General features: G+C 51.9%; 1 protein-coding gene across 1 annotated transcript; it reads left to right on the forward strand.

Moving 5' to 3' along the window:
* The first annotated feature begins 15,129 nt into the window (after positions 1-15,129).
* Positions 15,130-18,851, forward strand: BARX1 (BARX homeobox 1). Its single transcript, XM_042807034.1, has 4 exons — positions 15,130-15,527; positions 17,394-17,682; positions 17,819-17,903; positions 18,258-18,851. The coding sequence occupies exons 1-4, from the start codon at positions 15,323-15,325 to the stop codon at positions 18,420-18,422; spliced, it is 744 nt and encodes a 247-aa protein (XP_042662968.1). The 5' UTR covers positions 15,130-15,322; the 3' UTR covers positions 18,423-18,851.
* The last annotated feature ends 4,239 nt before the right edge of the window (positions 18,852-23,090 follow it).

Raw genomic sequence — 23,090 nt, forward strand, 5'->3', positions numbered from 1 at the left:
CATAGTCTTGTTCAGTGCCATCAGTACTGTCGTCGTATCTTAAAACTTGTCTTGTGTTCAGCTGTGCTGGTTTCCAAATGGTTATTCTACAAATAACAGCCAAATGTACATACTGTAATTCTGGCTTTCTTGACATAATAGTGGGGCAGCATGGAGTGATTTTCTGAGCTCTGTTCCATGCAAAGAAACATCTGAAACCTTTAGGTAAAGGGTCAATTTGCTTCAAGCTCACAGCATCTGCAAGGTGCTGCAGGAGTTTTTATGGACCATCAGAGAACAAGGGCTTGGAGCATACGTTGTACCATAACCTCTAACAGAGCATCAGACCATGCATGAATGCAGGTGTATTTGAAATATATCTTCACTATTTGAAGGGAAAAGAAGTTACTTCAGTGCATTTATCAGAAACAGTATGTATTGCAAAAATGCACTATTAGGCTTTTAAAACAAATTTGTTTTGGCTGTGCTCTTGTATACCATCCATGAACATTTGTGTCAGTAAAAACAGATTTGGAAGCTGTACGTCCACAGTTTAAACTGACAAGCACATGCAATCATGCTGGAACAGTGTGGACACTCGTTTTTTCGGGAATGTAAGCAACAAGATGCGGTGAACCTGCTTTGTCCCAACTAACTGTCTTGCAAGTGACTTTTCTGATTCCATGGAGTTGAGCTATTTTGTTTTTAATAAATAATAGGGTGCTTTAAAATTGTAATTGACCTCATGGAAACTGCATTTGATTCAGGGATATGGTGGAAGCAATAAAAAGAGGTTTAAAAAAATCAGCAGTTTTCTGGAGATTACTTGCTCACCTCTATTATTCATATTGTTTTGTTTGCCAGACTATGATCAAAAACATTTGGCAGGCAAGACTTGGTCAGGAAAGTGAGCCAATAAAGTTGAGCTGTCATCCAAGTACATACAGAAAAACTGTTCTCTTGGCATGGAAAACAGACTGTTTACAGAAATAATAAACATGCCCTCTAAAATGATGTTCCTTCTCTCTAAAATCATGAAAGGTCACAAGACTTTGACCCTACAGAAGGAGCATAACACTTTATGAGACTTCTGTCAAAGCACATGATAAAAAATAAATACACTGTAATAAAGAAGTGTCAGTCTGATGGCTCAAATGTGCCTTCCTAACGTATTTTGTCTCCTTTCGTTAAGATGTGGTATGCATACTGCCACGCAAAGGAAGCCCATCTGGAGAGGATATCGAATCAGTCAATTTTCTTGACCTATCAGTTGATGTAATTAACTTTTGTTTCATCTCCCAAGTAAACCTTGTAAACAATAAAACATGTCAAATTAAAATAGAATTTATTGAAAAGTGTGATTTGCAAAAGTCCTTATGGTGATTCAGCTGCTGGATAGAGCCCCAGATACCAAGTATCCATGAGGAATAAGAGACTCATCTGGCCAAGACTTGTTTTATTTCTGAGCCCTGACGACAGATGAGAAAGTTGTAAGCGAGGGAGACGGTAGTGGCTGGCTACCTCAGCAGCTGCCTGCAGCTGGAGGAGAGTGTGTTCACCACCATTGCCAACATACCCAGAGGGTGGTAGCTTCATCTATCAGCTCTTTGGGATTTCCAGGTTTACTCTTTATTTGGGTTCCTCCTTCCTCCCCCATAAAGCTGTTTGCTTAAATGCTGCTATGTAAACTCCAGGCATGGGAGTGAGAAATCTCACTCGTTCTGGAGAGCCCAAGTGAAACAACACTGCTTGCTGGTATCATTTGAACATCTTCAGTGGGGACCCTCAGCCAGCTGTTCCTGGCGCTCCTTGTTGCAAAGCGGTGACTGTCAGAAAGGTTCTGGTTATACTGGCCATAGGCTAAAACAGTTGCAGGTATTTCCCTCCAAATCTTTGTCTGGGGCAGCCTAGCATCAGGCAGTATTTGCATACAAGAACCGAGATGAAGGGACCACGGGACCTTTTTACTCAATAAATACTAGTTTTCAGCTGCCTGCAAGTAAAAGTCTGTTTCTAAACCTAATTGTACCATAGCATCTCTGACTAGGACCTGCTTATCACAAATGCTGTTGCCTCTAAGGGAGATAAATGGCCCAGCATTCACAAAAGACAATATTTGAGTTATAGAAGGACAGCGTATTTGAGTTATAGGTTGCAAATGAGAATCTCCGCTGACTACATAGGGAACTAAAGAAAACCACTGTTTAATCTCCATTAATAGATCACTTCTTCCCTCCCCTAATTACTTGCACAGCTATTTCCTTATATTCTTCCCAGCTGCCTCTGCTAGTGTTCGCTCACATGCTGCCTGCTACTTACACAGACACGGCAAAGCGGCTTTGAACTCGAAGCTCAGGTAGAGAGACAGTACCAGTACTTACCTGTGACAGCATGGAGCTCAGCGTGGACTGCAAATCTGGGAGAGGAGTGGGGTAAGCATTCAACCTAGGCCTGCCCTGAGCTCCATGCTGTCACAAGTACATCGGTGTCTAATTGAGCTAGGTAATAAAGTCAAGATGCTGCAACTCCATTTTTGAGGGCAGTGCAGACTTGTAGTTAATGCTGCTTGGCTACCTGTGGATTTTATTACTCAGTGTCATACAACCATTAGTTCCTTCTCTGTCACCCTGTAGTTCAGAGGAAGAAGTGTTTCCCCGCTGCCTTCCTCAGCTGCCGAGGTCTTCCTCTCTCATGCAGCACAAAACCAGCCAGATGATCCCTGTTCTGGAACTCCACCAGTATAGTTTATACATGTGCAGGACATAAAAGCTATTTAAATTTATAAAGCTTGAGCTCTTAGCTTGTGTGCAAGTATTTGGCTCTGGGTCCATCTTCCCTCTCAACAGTTTAATACAGAAAAACAAAAAAAAATAAAAAAATGTTCATTTGCTGGTAGCTTAGATTCTGTTTAGTTATAACTCACAACCCTAAAACATAAGAATTAAGTTTAATAGTTCATAAATTATACCAGACATAGCACATACTGTTGTAATCTGTACTGCACAAAATCTGTATGAAGTATTAACACCCATGTCTAAATAAAATACAAAGTCACTATAGGCAATCTTAAACCTCAGCTGTACAGTTTTTCTGAACTATTTTGACTATAGATGTGATTTTTCACCCCTCTACCCTCATATGGTATTAATTCGATTGTTTTATATGTTATACATGCATAAGAACTAGAAGGGATTTCCTTAAACAGCAAACATTGAGGATAAAAAGGTTGGTGTTTATAAAGATGTCAAACTCAGAGGCTCTTCCATAACTTGTTTGAGGATTGCTGTCATTTAAGACTCAAAAGCCAGTCATTCAATTTCTCCAGAGAGAAAAGGTAATCCTGAGTTTCCAATCTGAGGTCTCTAATCTGACATCCGTGCAAACTTCATGAAATTCAACATGGCAAAGTGCAAGGTCCTGCACATGGGTCAGGGCAACCCCAAGCACAAATCCAGGCTGGGTGATGAATGGATTGAGAGCAGCCCTGCAGAGAAGGACTTGGGGGTATTAGTGGATGGAAAACTGCCTGTGAGCCAGCAATGTGCACTCACAGCCCAGAACCCACCCGTGCCCTGGGCTGCAGCCAGAGCAGGGGGGGCAGCAGGGCCAGGGGGGGGATTCTCCCCCTCTGCTCCGCTCTGGGGAGACCCCCCTGCAGTGCTGGGGCCAGCTCGGGGGCCCCCAACAGCAGAAGGACCCGGAGCTGCTCGAGCGGGGCCAGAGGAGGCCACGGAGATGCTGGGGGGGCTGGAGCAGCTCCCCTGGGGGGCCGGGCTGAGAGAGTTGGGGGGGTTCAGCCTGGAGAAGAGAAGGCTCCGGGGAGCCCTTCGAGCGGCCTCCCAGGGCTTAAAGGGGGGACAGGAGAGGGGGGGAGGGACTCTGGGTCAGGGGGTGGGGATGGGACGAGGGGTGATGGCTTTAAACTGACAGAGGGCAAATTTAGGTGAGATCTAAGGCAGAAATTCTTCCCTGTGTGGGTGGTGAGGCGCTGGCCCAGGGTGCCCAGAGCAGCTGTGGCTGCCCCCTCCCTGGAAGGGTTCAAGGCCAGGTTGGACGGGGCTGGGAGCCCCCTGGGCTGGGGGAAGGGGGCCCTGTCCGGGGCAGGGGGTGGGACTGGGGGGACTTTAACGTTCCTTCCAGCCCAAACCATCCTGTGATTCTGTGATTCCATTCATGAGCTGCTAGTCTAATCCCTCAGCAGAGCAGCAGCAGCTAGCATGCTGAAAAAAGACCAGAGAAATTTGGACATAAATTAAAAGATCTAAAAAGGACTGTGGGATGATTGAGTTCTACAGCATGTAGCTCTTGATCACCCTCATGTTTGGTTTGTTCTTAGCAGCTCAGTACAAAGCAGCTCCGCATACGGTGCAGTTGATGTTTATGCAATGGTCTGTTGCTCTGGGGTGTTGAAAAGTGAACTTCTCTGTTGCAACTGAGCTGTTGCTCTTCCACAGACAGGGTGGCAAATGAGAAATCATTAAAAGACATAGGGTTGTTGTATGTCTCTGTTGTTTAACTGCAGCTCTAAGTATGTGCAGGAAGGCAATGCTCAGTCACAGGATGAGGTGGGAGAGCTTTCCAAGTCCTTGGGCACAATCCCAGCCTCCTCCCTTGTAATCAAATAAAGTATCAGCAATACATAAATAAATATTTACATATATTTAGGAGAAAGGAGGTTCATGTAAGAGCTTCACAATAACAAAAGACTTTGAAAACTGCTATCTCAGTTAAAATGTGATCTCCCTGGGAATGCCTGTTGTACCAGATCTCAGAACCTTCTGAGGCAGACGATTTTGATAGGAGTTAGGAGGACCAAAATTACTTGTCCTGGTTGATGGGTGGTGGAATTGGAAAGGGAGTGCTGTAGCAATGCTATCTGGAGCTTCACCGAGAAGTAGTTGATGAGGTGATGTGTGGATTTATGTGAAAAAGAGGGAGTAGAAGTAGGGTCTGTTGTGGCTTTGAGGAGATGCTCCGGTGTATTTCTCTGCATCCTGTTTTTTGCACGGCTGGAACATGGGCTCTCAGCCCCAGAGTACACCAAGGTCTGTGGAGCCAAGCAGGAGGTTTGTTACTGAGCAGGGGCATGCGGGTACTTAAACGTTTTGCAAAAGCTGTTGGTGATCTGCAAGAGCCAGCTGTTGGACGTGCAGATGTATTGTTATTGCCAGTTACATACAAAACCTCAAAAACACTGATTCTTATTATTTACTGTCATTGCTAAAATCTCAGCTTTTGCATGCTCATGTTGCCATTCATTGAAATGCATTAAGTAGAGCCTTCCCTTTTTGAACCAAAATCTTGTGATATTGATGAAGTAATTGAAAAAAAAAAAAAAAAAAAAAAAAGCAAAAGCCTTTTGCTGGAACTTTATTTGGTATGTGAAGGGAATAAGCATGATCTGCAGCTGATTTTTCTGAGTAAGCCGAAGGCCTAATTCTCTTATGTGGAAAGATTTGCATTAACAGTATTATACTGCTGGATCTGTCTTTAATATTAAAGTGTTTGCAGTTTTTTCCTGTTGACTTTGGTGTTCAGCGCTATTGTGTAAGTACCAGCGCTGGGCAGTTGGAAGGCATTAGCCTGATCTGGCTCTCAATGAGAAGTGTACCAAATCTGTGAAAACAGCTGTAGAAAGGGAGACAAAAAGGTCAGCCCCCACACCCACTGCCCTGCTGTGGGGCTGGCCATGGCCTGCAGGCATTTCTGTGCTTGCCTTACTGACAACGCGGCGTTTGCCCTTCAGTGAATCTCCCGCTGTTACACGGGCTAATATTTAGTAATTAAAGGCCAAGCTAGTCCCGTTTTCTCCATTCCTCCGTACTAATATTCCTTCTATTCTACAGTTTCCTTTTCTGGACGCTTAAATTGCAAGCTGAGTACTTGCTCTCAACTTGTATTTAACATGAAAAAAATGGGTGCTCAAACACCTCCCCCTCTCTCTGCAGCTCCCGGGAACACGCGGGGCTGTTGGGGCGAGGGGGGCGGCGGGCGCAGGGACCCCCCCGAGCCCCGGTGCAGCGCGCCGTTGCACTGGAAGCCACCGAGAGCGGCGGGGCCGGGGCCGGGGGCGGGGGCGGGGCCGGGGCCGGGGGCGGGGCCGGGGGCGGGGCCGGGGGCGGGGCCGGGGCCGTCCCTGGGCGGGGCTGTCCCGGGGTGGGGCCGGCAGGGGGCGCCCGCGCCCCGGGCCGCAGCGGCCGGCCCCGGCCCCGCGAGCCCCCGGCTGGCTTTGCGCTCGCCCTGCGGCTGAGCAGCGTCCCAGGGAGCCGGGGGAGCTCGGCTGGGCAGAGGTGGGCGGGGGTTGCTCTAAGGGAGGGGGGAGGCTCAAGAAGATCAGTGGGGAAGAGCTATTGAGTAAGGCAGGAAGGGTACGGAGCTGCGTTAAATCGATCCATCTGCGGTTCAGACAGCTGTCGGTGGCTTCTTGGAGTTTCGTATTGGAGTCCAAAAATTTGCAAGTGTCGTAATATATGTATGGGAAGCAAAATTGTTAAAACTCCTTAAGCAGTCATGGCCATATATCGGTTTGAAATTTAGTTCTGGACGTAGTAAACAGAAATTTGCCCTGTCAGGTGTAAGAATTGCAGTGTAGGCAGTTTAAAAATCAGTTCTTGTTTTGCCTGAAGTGGATAGCAAATCTCCATCTGCTGACTTCAGTGTGAGCAAGGTTTTCCCACATACAGACAGAAAACAAAATACCTGCTTCAGCATCAGGGCGTTAAGTCCTCCTGAGAATCTCAGTTCATGCATGCAGGGAGAATAGAAGACCTAAAGCACAGTCCAATTTCTGCCTGTAGGGTCAGCCTGGAAATCAAAACCCATTACACTTTCTTTAACGTTATAAGAACACTGCTCTTTTTTAAGGATAAGTTTAGAAAGCCCTATAACTCTCGTTAATCATCTCTGAGCAAGGAGAGGCAATCTGTTCCTTCAGTGTTCTAGGTTCATTATAACTTTCAGAGTGGCAGTAAAACCCCTGTGTGGCTTTACTCTGGGTGTACTCTGAGAGTAATTAATTTCTTCATACAGCTGGTTCCCTTTGTATGAATGATGACGGAATTAATTTCTCAAAGTCGCACACCTTCAAGGGAAATTTTCTGTGTACAGATTGACCTCTATTAACATTGCTTCTTTTAAAGTATTTCATCAAAATATGACCTTCCCAATTCCCTATTTCATTCTAAATTAGACTGATTTGTGAACAGTAGTAAGAAAAACATGCTTATTCCAACTGAAATGGGATACAGGAGGAAGTTGACAACTGTAGAAAAATTTACCCTTTCCTTCTTCTGTTCCAGCCTAAGTGGATATATGGGATGGATTTTCTGTAGGTATGAGTATCACGATGTAGCAAGTTTGTTCCTGTCCAAAGACAGTCAGCAGTGAGCCAGGGAGGGTCCGTGCAGGGTGCAGGATCTAAACTGGAGTGGGCAGAGCTGGGGGGATCAGCACATAATCCCCACCTGCCTGAGTTCCCCCCTGAAGTCAACAGTGAGAAAATGAGTCTCGATCTCACTTGCGGGCCTCTGTGATTTGTGCTGGTTTTGCAGTAGGAGACACTAAGCAAAGCCCTGGCCTGAGGAGTTAAAGAGAGGATGTGCAGGATCATCGCGCAGGTTGGCTTACAGCATTAGCGGGGGATGCTGGCCGGGACATCTGTACTCCTGGAAGTTAGGGAGCTCCCTGCAGTAGGAAATGGCATGAAACCCACACCATGAACCCACCTGCATGCACCTGCAAACCGGTGCTGCCGGCGTCCTGCCATCTCTCATGAAAATCAGGTTCCCTCAAACCCAGATCCTGCTCCCATTGAACTGGAGACACAACTGCCGCCACTGTCACCTGGTTCAGGACCAAACCTTGGTTTCAGTTTGCTTAAATTTAGCACATGAGCATGAGGCACCTGGGTTTCTTCATGGGCCAGGGCTCCCCACTCAGATGAAAGCGAGGAGAGCAAGCCCCTGCCTGGTTGCCTGCATCCCTCACGCTGAGCACAAGTACCTCTGTTAAATATTTTAACCTCATCTACTGTTTTATGACCAAGACTCCTACCACAGGTTTTTAAGAATCCATTGAATCTCAGCTAAAATATGGAGATTAAAACAGATGAAGACTCATAGGAACGTAAACAGCATACAGAAATCGTAATCCACATGGCACAACTCTTAAAAAAAAAAAAAAAAAAAAAAAAAAATTAAATTCTAGTCTGCAGTGATAAACCATACTCAGTTTCTGAGTGTCTGATATCTGGGAACCCATGTATCTTTAATTGCCTTCTGTTATTAAGGCCCCTCACAGCAGGTAACGCTTGCCTGATTTGCCTCAGTTCACAGGAGCTGATGTTTCCATGATGGCAGGTTTCAGCCACACCGGATCAGTTGGCCTGTCAGGTGGAATATCTGCAGCAGTCTGCATGGTAAAGGGAAACTTCTTAAAATAGAAGCCATTTAGGAGATTTCAGGCACCTCGTTGTTCATTTTTAGAACATTCTTCTTAAGTATTTTTGATTGGTATAATTTTCTGTTTGGTGAGCCCAGGCTACACACCCTTCTCCTGTGCCAGGACCATTAGACCATTAATTTCTATAGGAATGAGAAGAGATTCTGTTCCTAATCCCTATTGTAGGGGCACTTTAATGTTTTTGCACCTGTATTTTAAAACAAGGTACACATAGAAATCAAAAGCACATTTAAGAAATAAACTAACAGAAAGGACCCCTTCATCACTTAATTGTTTTATATTGTTTAGCATTTAATGAAAGCTATTTTATGTAATTGGTTCTGTAACTCAGGGGGCTTTAACTAGCTGTAGTGGTTCTTGTGAGAGACTGAGAAGTCAGCTTTAATATGATTTTAATATGTATAAAACATCTTGTTAATTTTAAATAAAATGTTTCAATTAGCCATTATTGTGTTAAATGACCTAAACATCTCCCTGATGATCTATAAACCCAAACCATCCAGATCTGATGTAGTACTTGAGAACTAGGAACCAAAACTGACTGGAGGCTAACCATAAAACCAAGGAATGTAGGGATTTTATTCTGTTTCTTCACTTTTAAAAACTGAAGGCCCCAGCTCTGCACAGATGTAGTCATTAACATAATTTTATGAACTATAAACAGGCCTATCCCAGTCAGTCAACTGTGTACACAGTGAATAACCTAAGCACACATTGAAGTGTTTACAGCACAGGGGCTAATTTGATACCATTAAGGGCATCCTTAATTTTGCAACAGTTGCAGGGGTTGCTTGAATTTCAGCTAAAACAGGAGTGATAAGCACAATTCATTGCTTTCTGTCTAAAACTCATTTAGCATCTAGAAATGGATAGTACAGCCGTAGATGCTGTTTCAGTTTGAGTGTAATTATTTATTGAACTAATGCACTTACTTTTAACTTACCCTTTTATATATCTCCTAACTGTAATTTGCAGAACACATCTGTTACCTGAAGTTTCACATGCGCAGCTCCACATCTATAACTCTGGGTGTAGCTGTGCTGTGCAAGATCAGTTTTGATATGAAACCCTGGGCTGGGGGATTTATGCTGACCGCTGACTGGAGTCCAAGGCCTGTGCGCAGTATTGCACTGCTTTTTGATAGCAGCTCTGGGTGGAGAAAGATGGCTATATACGCTGTCAAGAAGGGAGAGTATAATTGCACTTATCTGTTAGCTGGGACATTGTTTTTAGGGGCTGCAGCCACTGTGCTTTTGGCAGTGCTGGCGAAGGAGCCTCTGAACCTACAGATCTCTTCATAACTAGAAATCAGTTCACAGGGGAGATGTTGTCACAAGAAATACCATCCAGCCTGAAATGTAATCACGTCTGTGGCTAGTTACTCGTTTGTATTTGCAAGCACTGGAACACTGGTCTGTGAACTAGGGAAAAATTAAAACTAATAAATAAATCAAAATTTTAAAACCTCTATGTAAGGAGAGAGAGAGAGAGAGGTTTTCACAGTGTGTGTCTTACTCTTTGTGCTCTTTTGGTGTTCTGCAAAATAGAAGGATGCCAGGGAAAAGGTGGATCAGTCAAATGGACGGGTACGTAGTTGCACATGACAGAAGGAGTGTAACCTTCGGGTGTGTGTTGTCCCCAGTGCTGGTGGTGTGGAGGGACATTGCACACATGGGGAGCTCCTGATCTTGCAGGCTCTTCTATTGGATATAAACTAAAAGAGCAGCAGTTTTGGGGGTGTTTTCCTTGTGCTTGTGAAGCTCTGGAAGACATGGGGGACACCTAGTTTGCGAGAGCTGTTGGGGTGCGTGTAGCAGGGAGGACGGGTGATGGACCTCTCAGGGCAGGGAGATAAAGGGGCTGGGGCACAGTTCCCTGCAGCCCTCGCTCAAACCATATTGCATCCTCTAAACGTGACTTCCAAATGTAATTAAATAGGCAAACTGTCTGATGAGGCCAGGTGTTTGCATAAAATAATTTTTAGAGGGATACGTGTTTAAATGCTGATGGAGATTTACTCAGCCATTAAACATAATGTATTACTCAGGACTGAGCTATTCCCTTAGCCCTAATGCTCCTCAGTTAGCCTGTGATGTCACGTTTTCCACTCTCTTTGTAGCACTTTGTGGATTTCCTGAACATTAAGTGCCAGGAGAAGCGAGCGAGTCGGTGACTGATCCCCCCCCTCGGATACCCCGCAGCCGTGGGAAGGGCAGGGGCTGCGGGGGGTGATGTCCCCGCCGTGGCGGGAAGGGTCACCCCCACTTTCCTGCAGCTGGGGACGGGGCGAGCGGCGGCGGGCCGGGTCCACCCCGGCCGGGGTGGGCTCCGGGGACCGGGGCCGGGTCCCCACGGTGCCACTGCCCGCGGCGACACTGGGCTTCGCCCCGGCAGCCGGCACGGGGCGGGGCGGGCGGGGAGAGGGGACGTTTTATTCGATTTCTTTAAAAAGTGATGTTGGTAAACCGAGGAGTGTTTGGATTTAAAATGCATCGAGAGCTTTGATCCAAAAAATTAAAAAACCCTCATTAATTCATCTCGTGAATCTTCAGGGCGGGGGGCGAGACGTGTGGGAACAGTGGGAGACGGGGTGCGGGGAGAGCCGGGGTCGGGGCGAGGAGCCCACACAGCTCCTGAGGAGCCCACGGGCGCGGGGTGGCGTTTATCCGCGACAGCGCCTGGGTTTCTGATCGCACGCGTGGGGTTCGTTTGCTGCCCTTTTTATGTCAAAATGTTTTCCCGGTTGGGATGTTTTCTGAGGGATCCAGAAGGCAAAGAGGTTTAATTTATTCTTCGCGTTTCATTTGTTCGAGCTAGGAGAATGCTATGAGAACTTAACTGAGGGGCCGGTAACGTCCAAAATTCAGCAAAACTCTTTTTCCCGTCAAAAAGGTGATTAAGCAGCAAAGCGAACATACTCCTACCCTAGCGAAGAATTTTAAATTACTGGGTGAACTTGCTTCCTTCTTCATAGCAAAATTTGTACTAGCTGAACTGTCATCCTTTTCTGAGATCTCCAACCAAAATAGAGGCATCTATTGAGATATCTGAAGTCTAAAAGCAAGCAAAAGAAGCCTTTAAAAGTGCATTCCACTTTTATATAAAATGAAGATTAGAAGAGCCTCTAAATGGGGTAGATGTATTGATAGTTTCTGAAACGAGTTACATATATTTGCACAGAATTAATTTAAAATAGATAACTCTAGAAATACCCTATGTTCCTAACAGTTATATAAAGTCTGTTCCCAGTGCAAGCAAAAAAACTCCCACTCATTAAAAGAGGGGCATTTTTTTCAGAGAAAGGTGATTCCCTTCTAGTAGCTGGGAAAAAAAGTATAAAATTTGGGGCCTGCAGCTTGTGCATGCTGCCTAAAGCCCCACGTATTTTGCAGAACTTAAACTCTGAAACGATGCTGTTTATAAAAGAGCAGCTCTGTGAATCACTCAGTATTGTATCTACAGGACAGATTGATGCAAAATGAGAGTGCAGGTTTAGGAACTCTGTAAGACCCCAGGAAATTGGGCAATTTCGGGCACTGTAAGAGTCATAATTTTAAAAATATTGACTGATGTACTTTTAGCTGTAGGATTTGTATTGCAACAATTTCGAATTTTGACTGTGATTGCAACCGAATGGTGAAGTTCGTCCTTCCGTTCTTACAGTGAAGCATCAAAATCTTACAATAGGTGCGGGTTTTTTTTTATTATTATTTATTTATTTTTATTAATATTTTTTATTATTATTATTTATTTATTTATTTTTAAAAATTAACTTGGGGGCTGTAGGCCTGCTCCCAGGATGGGTTTCTGATGTGTGGTCCTCAGGCCGGCCGTGCCTGCCTGGCTGCGGCTGCCCACGTAAGCAGCCTAGGGGCAGATGTTTCACAAGGTGTATAATAACTTAAACTATCAAAGGTAATTCTGTATGCTGGGAAACGGCACCAAGTCTCTACGAAACTAAACCTAACCTGCTCACAGATGGGGATGGGGTAGGGGGTAAATATTTACAATTATTCATGAGTTCTGTTTTATTTTAAATAAAAAAAATAATCAAGGGGTGTGTGTAGGGGGAGTTGGTAATTTATTTTACGTATACTATTTGTTTATGAGTGTACTAGTCTCGGAGGTGAGGTTGTTTAAACAATCCGATGTGGATTTGTCTGCTCTCTTGAATGTGGCCCAATTTCTTCTCACTTTACTCGTAATTATTCTCCTTGTTATTTATTACAATAGCTCCAAAGGCTTCTTTTGCCTCGGCTGTTAGAAATCAGGACATTGGCTTGAAAATACCTTGTGATCTAAATAGAGAAGATGGAGAAAAGATGTGCAGACAAAAAGCCACGTAAGGAAACTAGGAGTGGTTTTGTTCTGGTTTTGGGGGGACCCGTTAACCTCGGTGAGGGCTCCCCGGAGCGCTGCGCGGGTGCGCGCCGGGACGCCGCTGCCCGAGGAGTGTCCCGAGGGGAAGGGACCGGCGGTGCTGCCCCACGCCCGTGGCCACGGACACCGCGGGGGACACCGCCGGCACCCCACCGTGACCGCTGCTTCGCCCTGTTTCATGAACTCGTTGGCGGTCCAAACACTGAGGGGGATATCTGGATAAATGACAACCCTCTAATGGAAGTCGGGGCGGCAGGAGGATCGGGGAGGGCTAATAAGGTGGGTTTCAGCTCTTTCGTGTTTCGCAAAACAAGGGACATAATTTTAAACTGAAGAAACGTGGAAAAAAACAGAAAAATCTGTGCGGAACTGCTCCATCCAAGTGGCAGTAAACATATGGAACAGGTTATCCGGGAAGACAGAAGTACAGGGAATAAAATAATTCAAGAACCACCCCGTTTTTGTCGAACGCAATGGTTGAGTAGTGCAGTGAAACGACGGGACAGTAGGATTTAAATAACGCTAACAAGAGCGAGCAGCTCGGCCTCGTGCTCTCGACAGTTCCTTAAACGCGTCCACGTATCCGTCCCTTACGATTTAATTAAAATTACCGGCCCGGTGGTCCCGATCCACCGAGGGTCCCTGCAGCCAGGACTCTGTGCATCTCCCTCCGGCTGCAAAGACCACCCGCGAGGTTCCTCGCTGGGTTTGCGGGCCGCGCCGGCTGCGGGGTCTCCCCACGCGTGTTTTCCGTCCGGGGAGCGCGGAGAGAAGCGCTGGGGCCGGCGGAGCGCGGGGAGCCCGGGGCCGGGGCAGCGGGGGGCGGCTGGCTGCTCCGCCGGCCCCCGACGGGAGCGGAGCGCTGCTGGCACCGCGGGTGGGACACGTCCCCGCCGGGGGCTGCGCTCACGGAACGCATCCACAGATGACCCCCGTGGAGATCCCGTCCTGCTCACGGCCTACGGAGCGGGGCCGGGCGAGATCCTGCCGGCGGTTCCACGCGCATCCCCCGCGGAACCCTCGCCGGCTCCGCAGCGGCCGAGAAAAAGTGCCGAAATCCCCTTTTTTTGGTCGAAAACCGTGAAGACGGAGGCTGAGCTTCCCTTGCCCCGGAGCCGAGCCCGATGCCCGTCCCTCTGTGTGGGCCAGCTCCGTCGCAGAGGCAGTGGCTGCCCTGAGTCCGTGGGATACCTCCCGTGGAAATCGTCAACGCGTGTCCGGTGCCGCTCCCGCCGTGAGGAGGGGGCCGAGCCCCGCCAAAAACCATCCCACGGCCGTTGCCAGCTCTCCCCGCTGCGGGCACCACGCCGGCCGGGTTGCCGGGGCTTCGCCGAAAATATCCCCCCTCTAATCCGTTGGCGCCTAGATTTTCTGCTGGGAATTACGAGCGTTGGGACTCTCGCACATAAATCTTGCACGAAGTACGTCAGTAATGAGCAGGGATCGGTCATTAATTATCTGCTGTCTTGCGTGACACGGGCTAAAGGGGAATTAAACGAACCCCGTTGTACCGAGCAAAATGTTGGTGAAAAGGCTACAAAAGTCAACGAAAACGCCCCGCTTCGTGCTGTGTGTTGTTTAGTTCCCTGACCAGCTCCTTTCAGCTGCTTACGGCGATTTGGCCGAGGCCCGGAGGGAGCTCGGAGCTGAGGGCATCGGGCCGGGACCCCTTGACGGGCGGCCCCGAGCCCGGACCGACGGCACGGCCGCAGCGTCCCCTCCCGGGCCCTGGCTGCCCCCGGCCTCCGCACCGGGGCTGCCCCGAAGGCTCCCGGCTGCCGCCGGTGCCGCGGCCCTTCCCTGCCGGGGGTGGGGGACGTGCGGGGCCGGTCGCCCCGACAGAAGCCGGCCCTGAGGGCGGGAGGCCCGGACAGGTGGCGGGGCGGGCCCCGGGGGTGGCTCCCCGTGTCCGTGCCCCCCCGTCCCCTTCCCCCCCCCCCCCAAATCAGGCCGGGCTCGCCCCGGGGCCGCGGCTGCGCTCCGAAGGGTCCAGCGCTTGTTTGGGTGTCTGCTCTCCCGCGGCGGGCAGCAAGGCTAATTTGCTTTATATGGCAGGGGATCAAATGCTCTGCCGTAACCTCTTGCTTCCAGGTACTCGCCCGCCCCGGCCCCTTCCTTCCTCCGCAGCCCCTCCCGCGCCCTCCCCCGCAGCGCTGACAGCCCCGCCGGGGCCGGCGGTATAATAGGCCGCTGCCCGCCGTCCCGGGGCGGAGAGTCGCTCCCCGGTGCCGCGCCCCGTGTGCATGCGGCGGTAACGGCTGCGGCCCGCCGCGCTGCTCAGGGCGCTCCCGGGCCGCTGGCTCTGGGGGGGCCGCGCCGGGCCCGGCCCGTGGGGGCAGGGGCAGGGTAAGGGGGCGGCGGGGCGATGGGCAGAGCCCCCGCGGGCCGCCCCGTTGCCCGGCTGCCAGCAGCGCCGGCCGGGGGGCTGCGCTAGGGCGGCCCGGCGGTCCCGGCGGCCGGGACTCCCCCCACTCCTCCACCCCCGCCCGGGACAGCGGCGAGGATGCAGCACCCGCTGGAGCTGGGGGCCGCGCACTATTTCCCGGCCGAAGCTTTCCCCGACCACCGCTCGCACCGCTACCGCAGCTTCATGATCGAGGAGATCCTCACCGACCCCCCGGATGCCAAGGGGGCCGCGCCAGCCGGGGAGCTGCTCAAATTCGGGGTGCAGGCGCTGCTCTCTGCCCGGCCCTACCACAACCACCTCGGTACGTCCCGGGGGGTGGGGGGGCGGTGGGGGGGGAAGCAGGGGAGCCCCCGCGCTCTCCCCGAGGGCTCCCCGCGGCTGCGGGGGGGAGCGGGGCGGCATTTCCCGCTGATGGCACTCGAGCGTGTTTTAGAGCCGGTTCGCTGGAGGAAAACCTCGTGAGTTTTGCCTAAAAACCAGCTGCCCAGCTCTGCCGGCCGTGCGCATCCCCGCCGGCTCCTCGCCGTGCCGCGGAGCCTCCCAGCTTGGAACCTGCCGAGTGTTTGGGGCCTAAAATGAAAAAAGCGGCTTTGCGGCTCCGAAGCCTCTTGCACAAAACGGCCATTGAATTTCACGGGGAGACCGCTGTTGTTGATCGTTTTTTTTTTTCGTGTTTTCCGATGAGGTGTGAATTGCTGGAGCCTACGCAGCGGGGAATGTATCAGTGTGGCTGCAAGAGGCGGCACGGTGCTCTACGGACGTAGGTTTAGCTGGAAACCCGACATATATATAAAGTATCTATTACTTTAAAAATATATATAGTGTTTAAATATATATTTATATATATTTTTTTATAAAGCGGGAGTCATCGTGCTCAGTCCAGTCCGATATAGTACTTAGGACAAATGTAGTGTATTAAGGACATAGTTTGTTTGGTTGGATGTTGTTGTTTTTTGTTTGTTTGTTTGTTGTTGTTTTTTTTTTTTTTTTAAAAAAAAAAAACTCCAGTATTTAATATATTATAAATGCCAGTATTTATTGTGTGATTGCAAAAACTTTCATTCCCCAAGCCATCTTCGTCTGCGGAGACGTCGCTTTTTATCCGTAGAAACGAAAAGAATAGGAGAATCCAAATTTCTTGTTTTCCTTTTAAAAGAAGAGGAAAGCGTCAAGCCCCGTAGCAAGGGAGCAACATATATTAGAATATCTGGAAATCAGTATTATTTTCAAGATGGGCAGAACCGTTTGAAATACTGGAGCAGATAAAAGGCTCCTTATAGCCCTCACGGCTCAGCTCCCACCGTGTTCAGCGGGAGCAGGATCAGGCCCTGGGAGGGTGTCGGGAAATTTCAGCTCAGGCCGGGGCGCGGGAGCCCGCAGAGACGCCTCTCAGCGTCCTTTCCACGCCGCCGGGCTTGCTGCCGTGTGTGCCGGCGGGGAGGTCCGGGCAGGCCGGGCCGGGGCCCCTCTCGGGCCCCTTCGCGGGAGCGGAGCACCGGCCGCCCCCGCTCCGCGACCAGCGCAGGGATCGCGGGCCCGGGCCGGGCCGAGCAGCGGCCCCGGCGCGCCGGGGAGCGGGGTGGCTGCGCGGCCGCGGAGGGGCCGGGAGCGGCCCGAGCCTGTCTGCCAGCAGCATCCTCGGGATGGGCTCGGTCCCTTTGGAAACTCTCCCTGTGCTGTCCCCGGGCGCGTCTTCATCGGAAAACAGGAGGTGCACGGAGAGGGATGTAAATTGTTCCCCCGTCGAAAATGTCCTGAAAGTTGCTCGGGAGGGAAACCCGGGCCCGTTCCTGCACCGCCCCTCGGCGGGCCCGCCAGCTGTTGGGTGGCATCGGAGGGGAACGCTTTTCGGTTCACTTAAACTATTTCCACTTGTAACCCCCTCAAGTCATTCCCTAATCAGCAACTGCTAGCTCAAGGGTGAAACGTGACCCCGTACCGTGGAGGCGGCAGGACCGGGGGGGGGGACCCGGGCAGGGCCGGCCCCGACCCTCGCCCCGGGGGTCCCGCACCCCGCCGGCCCCGGGGGGCTCCGCTCCGCCTCGCTCGGCCGTTGCCGAGAAAGGAGAAGGGCCCGGGGTTCCTCGCAGGCTCTGATCCCCGGGGAAACCGAGGCACCCTGTAGCCCCGGGGGCTGCCCGGCGCTGACGGCCCCTCTCTCCCGCAGCGGTGCTGAAGGCGGAGCCGGCCGCCGTGTTCAAGTTCCCGCTGGCTCCTTTGGGCTGCTCGGGGCTGGGCTCGGCGCTGCTGGCCGCCGGCTCGGGGCTGCAGGGCGGCTCCGCCTCGCCCCATCTCCCGCTGGAGCTGCACCTCCGCGGCAAGCTGGAGCCGGGCCCGCCGGAGCCGGGCGGCAAGGCCAAGAAGGGGCGCCGCAGCCGCACCGTCTTCACCGAGCTGCAGCTCATGGGGCTGGAGAAACGCTTCGAGAAGCAGAAATACCTCTCCACGCCCGACAGGTAGGCGACGCCGGACCCTCCGGACCGGCGACGGGATGGGACGGGGTGGGGGGCTTCGTTTTTCCTGGAAAAGGAATCAAGCTGCCGGCCGAGACGAAAGCCGCCGGGGCAAACCGCCTCTCTCTTTCGCCCGCAGAATAGACTTGGCCGAATCGCTGGGGCTCAGCCAGCTCCAGGTGAAAACCTGGTACCAGAACAGGCGTATGAAATGGAAGAAAATAGTAAGTGCCCGAGTCCGACCCTTCTACGCGCCGGGTCCGCGCCCCGCCGCGGTACCGAGCGCTGCCCCGCGGGCTCATCCTCCTGCATGCCGGCCCTAGCCAAATAATAATTATAATGCTAATAAATTAAAAAAAAAAAAAAAAAAAAAAAAAGTATGCCTCCGGTCTTTAAGGCCAGCATCACTGGGGCCCCAGGTCCGAGCCCGCCCGGCTTTGCATCTCGGCCCGTGGGAGCGGAGGGCGGTCGGAGCAGGTCGGGAGGTGCTTCGCCCCGGGGGAGAAGGAGGTTACCCCCGCCCCGGGCTGACGGTTTTACCGGGGTGCCCCCGCCTCTGCCCCCTCCCCGCCTCGCAGGTGTTGCAGGGGGGCGGCCTGGAGTCCCCCACCAAGCCCAAGGGCCGCCCCAAGAAGAACTCCATCCCCAGCAGCGAGCAGCTCTCGGAGCAGGAGCGAGCCCGGGACGCCGAGAAGCCGCCCGAGAGCCTGGGCTCGCCGGCCGAGGTCAGCCAGGAGGAGTGAGGGCGACCGCCCGGCCCCACCGCCACCGGCCCCGGCCCCGGCCGCCCCCCCGGGCGCTGCCCGCCGCCGGCCCCGCGCCTCTCCGCGCCGCCCGCCGCGGCCGGGGGGGCAGAGGATGGAGGACAGCACGGTTAGTGGTTACACTCGCCTTCGGCCTCTGGTGAACTGGGCGTCTTCGTCGGTCGCGTCCCTGTCCCCGTCCCCTCCGCCCCGCCGCTCCTCTCCGCGCCCGCGGAGCACTGCGCTACGGACGCCTGCCTCATGCGCCGGCCCGGAGGGGCCAGGAGGACACTGGATCCCATTTTTCACATCTACTCGCTGTCTAAAACCCTGTGGTGCCCCTAGTTATTCGAAAACTGCATTTTATGATCAGTTTTATTAATGCGAAGATATTTACTTTATTTCAATAAAGTATTTTATGAACTATTAGTCTGTGTAATGCGCTTTTTTTTAATTATTTTTTTTTTATTTTATTTTTCTTTTTCGCGGAGGCAAACTAGAGGTTCAAATCCAAGTTCGCAAGCAGAGCTACAGAGGCAGAAGGAAGCGGTGCTGTCCCAGCCGGTACCGGCACGGGTTTTCCCGTTGCTTTCCCTGACGCATCAGCCTGCCCGCGGCCGGGAGAGACAAGGCCTGCAGTTTTTGGTCGGGAAAATTTCGATGCTTTCGCGTTTTAAAGGTCCGTTAATTGCTGTCAAAGAAGTTTATTACATTCCGCACTGTGCATCCTAAGTGATGCTCTTTAAAAAGGCGGTTGGGACAGAGCATAGCAGGAGGCCTGATAGCACACGATGGTCTCCCGGGCTCTTTGTGAACTGCTGCGACGTAGCCCAAAATCGTGGAGCTTTGCTTTTTTCCTTACCATTTTTTTTTTTTCCCCGCTTCGAGTCCCTGCTGTACATTTTCCATCGAAATATCAAATTATAGAGCATATACCGAGACATGCAATTACCGCCGTTCAGCTAAAAAACAGACGCACCGCAGGAAACGGCGAGAGAAGGGGAGCGGGGCCGGAGGCTGCGCGGGTGCGTTGCTTGAGCGGTGACCGGCGGGCGGGCGCTGCGCGGCGGGGCCCGGCTTCAGCCCCTCCTGCGAAAGCCCTAATTAGGCGGGTGTCCCAGTGTAAGGTGGTAATTAGCGGTCACCTTCGGGGGGGGCTTGTCGGTGTCTCCCGCCCCCCCGGGAGCGCTCCCCGGCCCCGGGCGCTCTCCCGGCGACGGCGGCAGCTCCCGGGGGGGCCCCGAGGACCGCGGGGCCGGGGCGACGGGGAGCGGGCACATCTCCAACCCGGCCCAGCCCCGCGCTGAACCCGGCCTTCGGTAAGGCCTCCATCCCTCGCTAACGGCATGAAGGCAGGCGGGAAAGCAGCCGCGCTGACTATATTTACGTCCTTTAATTAAAAATAGCCCCGATCCTCCCCGCTCCGAACCTGTCACCAGTAAAGCCGGAGTTCGAGTTCCCCCATTCCTGACACGCGTGTTCCCAGTTTTCCCCGTTTGCCCGTTTCGCCACCCTCCAGGGCTCCCGGCCTCGGGGCAGCGAGGAGGCGAGCGGAGGGTCCGGCGGGATGCGCGGGGCTGCCCGCGGTGGCTTCCCCTAGACCGGGTTAAATAAACTCCCGGGATGAGCGATGGAGTATTTGTAAGCACAGGATACGGCCATTGCTGAGTAAACGGGAAGCAAGCTCATAGCCTTACATTAAAATGGCTTATATATTTAAACAAACTATTCGTTTGAAATGTTTTGTTTAAGCTGGGGGCGAGGATTAACGCTGGGAAGGGGGAGACCGGCGGTGCGGTGAGGGAGGGGGCCGGGCAGAGCCCGGGCGCGCTGCGGGGTCCCCGGGCGCGGGCAGGGCACGGTGGATGTTTCTGTCACTTTATTTCATTTTCTGGCTATTGTTTCTGGTTAGGTTACAGGCTAACGACGAAAACAGCAGCCGTTTTTAATGAAAAGGTAGATTCACGGGCTCATTAAACGTAGTTAACAGAATGACAAGCTGCGTCCATCACCAATGTTAAGCAGAGATTTGGAAGCAGCTAGGCTTCAGCTACTACTGTCGCGTTTACGATATAAAGTTAATATTTTCTTTTCGCATTTGAGTAAGTGGCGGGCAAGTGATTATTTTTCACAGACCATAAAGGCGTTAAATAAGGAAAGTTACTTTATTGTATTTGTATCTCCTGGACAGCGAGAGAGAAAAGCCGGAGGGATTTAGGCGGGCTCTGTTCTGTGCGGGACCCGGGCGCGGGGCCTGGTCCCGGAGGCGGGGGGATCCGCGGCTCCCCGCGGGTCTCAGCCCCCGCCGCCCCCCCCCGCTCCCTCTCCCCCCGGCTCCGGGAGCGCCCGGGGGGGCCGCGCAGGCTGTGAACCCGCGCAGAGGCGTCTCTGCGAGGGCTGAGCATCCGCCGCCCCGCTCTTCCCCCTGAGGATCCAGAGGAAAATATTCTTTTCTGCCGGCCCGCGGCAGGAAAAGCTCCGGCGGGCGCTCGGGGGAGCCTCCCCCCTCGCTCGGTAGCGGCTGCCCCACGGCCCCCTCCTGCGTGGGATCTCAGTCGGCTGCAGTCTCCGTGAGCTCTCCTGCCCCGCTCTCGCCACCTCGCCCCCCGCGTTTCCCTGCGGTAGGATAAAACCGGGCTGGCAGGCGGCTCCGCGCCGGCGGGGGCAGGCGCCGGGCACCGCGCACCGCGCACCGCGGCCGCGGGCGGGCCGGGCCGCGCTCCCTCCCTCCCTCCCTCCCTCCCTCCCTCCCTCCCTCCCTCCCTCCCTCCCTCCCTCCCTCCCTCCCTCCCTCCCTCCCTCCCTCCCTCCCTCCCTCCCTCCCTCCCTCCCTCCCTCCCTCCCGGCCGGCGGCACAGTGGGCTGTATTTCGGCGGGTAAACACTCTCTGAATGAAAACACTGTACCTCCAGCAACGTGCCGGGGCCTCTGCATCAACGGGCTCCATGTTTGCAGCTGCTTGCCTGGAAACATTTTTCGGTACTCGCGACTTCAATGACAAACTTTGTCACTGATGTTAATATAACCCAAAGTCCTCTCAGATGAGAAACCTGTTAGAAGTAACAGACAATATACCTGACAAGTGTGGTTTTCTGGTTTTTTTTTTTTTTTTTTTTTTTGTTTGTTTGTTTGTTTGTTTGTTTGTTTGTTTTTTCCCCTTCTAAAACACTTTTTAAAAAAATGTAAGTTATTATCTCTTTTAATGAATTTCTGTGATATTTTCTGTTCAAGTTTAATTTTCCCATGTCACAGGGTAGACTGCCTGCTGGGCTGGTCGATGTGGCATCTCACCTCGCTGGGAGCAGCTCAGAGTTGGGAGCAGAGGGGTCTGTTTGAAAAGCAAAGGCGAGTGCCACCAGCTGCCAGTGACAGCCCTTCCAAACACATTTTGATAATATCTGAGTGCATTTACAAACAGGGCTTTCGGGCTCACCTCAACCACCATCAGTCACCTTCGCTGGCTGGTGAGCCACCACAAGGAAGTTACAATGGGCCTCACCAGCCCATGAGTTTCATGCTGATGGATATTTTTTATTAGTGCAGCATAACTGTTTCATTTTCAGCTATAATGAACCAGTGTGGATGCTGTTAGGCTGCAGTGGGTGATACTCGCATTCACAACACTTCAGCAGTAGACCTGCATCAGCCCATGCACTCAGAGATGTCTGAACCCTGGGGAAGAACCTGATGACTTTGTCCAGTGCTGTGGTTTCTCCTCAGAGCCCTGCTCTGCCTGCGGGGATAACATCCACCTGCAGCACCCCAAATCACGGCTGACAGAAAAGCTGTCCTCTACCCCAGGAGCCTTTTGTCAGTGCCGTAGAGTTCTGGGGCCAGAAAAGTATGCATGTAGCTAAAATACCTGATGTTTATTCTCTTTGCTGTATATAAATAATCTGTATTGGTGTAACTCATTTATTCTGGCAGAAACGCATCCATGTTGGGGAACTCTACCATTTTAATCACACCACTATAGGTAAAGCTGCATATATTTTCTCTGTAAACAAAGTAAAAGAGCGTAGATTGAAGGCTGGAAAAGCAGCACCAGAAGTGGGTTCTTCCCATGTTTGAATGATAATTGGGTCACAGTTAATCGGCAAACATTATGATGGTTTTCTTAACAAAAATCCATTTAGACGAGTTTCTAATTCAAACATCCTAAATCCCCTTTTTATGAAGCATCTTGGGGAAACCTGAGAAAGGTGCTGCTTTCTCATCAGTGTCTATTTAAATACAGCTTCATGGAACCAGAGGATTTCAAGATTAATGACGTGAGGTTTATACTGAGGTAAAAGCACAGGAGAGCTTGCTGCAGCGGGAGCGAACCGGACACTGTGAGGGTGTTGTGAAGGGGTGCCCTGCTGCTGGGGGGCAGCGGCCCTGCCCTGCTCCACACCTGTGAGGCAAGTGGAGACCTGCTGTACCCTTCTGAAAGCAAAAATTGGTCCTAGAGAAACTCCCCAGCAACCCCCCCCCCCCAAATATGGTCTTGAGACTGCCCTTTTCCCTCCAGTGGTTTCAGGGGGGGAGATGTGGAGAGGATGGAGGGGGATGAGGGAAGATGCAGGGTGGATAAGGGAGTATGGAGGGATGTGGAGGGTTGTGATGGGAGGATGGGGGTGCATGTGGGAGGATGCAAGGGGGTGTGTGGGGGCCTGCGGGTGGCAT

Source organism: Tyto alba, unplaced genomic scaffold, assembly GCF_018691265.1.
Source record: "Tyto alba isolate M040663 unplaced genomic scaffold, T.alba_DEE_v4.0 Super-Scaffold_49, whole genome shotgun sequence".
Classification (NCBI taxonomy): Eukaryota; Metazoa; Chordata; class Aves; order Strigiformes; family Tytonidae; genus Tyto; species Tyto alba.

What these genes read in the sequence shown, in the direction of transcription:
- BARX1 (XM_042807034.1), top strand. Translation starts at nt 15,323, where the DNA reads ATGCAGCACCCGCTGGAGCTGGGGGCCGCGCACTATTTCCCGGCCGAA. An exon ending in GCCCTACCACAACCACCTCG is followed by an intron (nt 15,528 to 17,393) that starts GTACGTCCCGGG and finishes TCTCTCCCGCAG; the next exon opens with CGGTGCTGAAGGCGGAGCCG. An exon ending in GTATGAAATGGAAGAAAATA is followed by an intron (nt 17,904 to 18,257) that starts GTAAGTGCCCGA and finishes CCCGCCTCGCAG; the next exon opens with GTGTTGCAGGGGGGCGGCCT.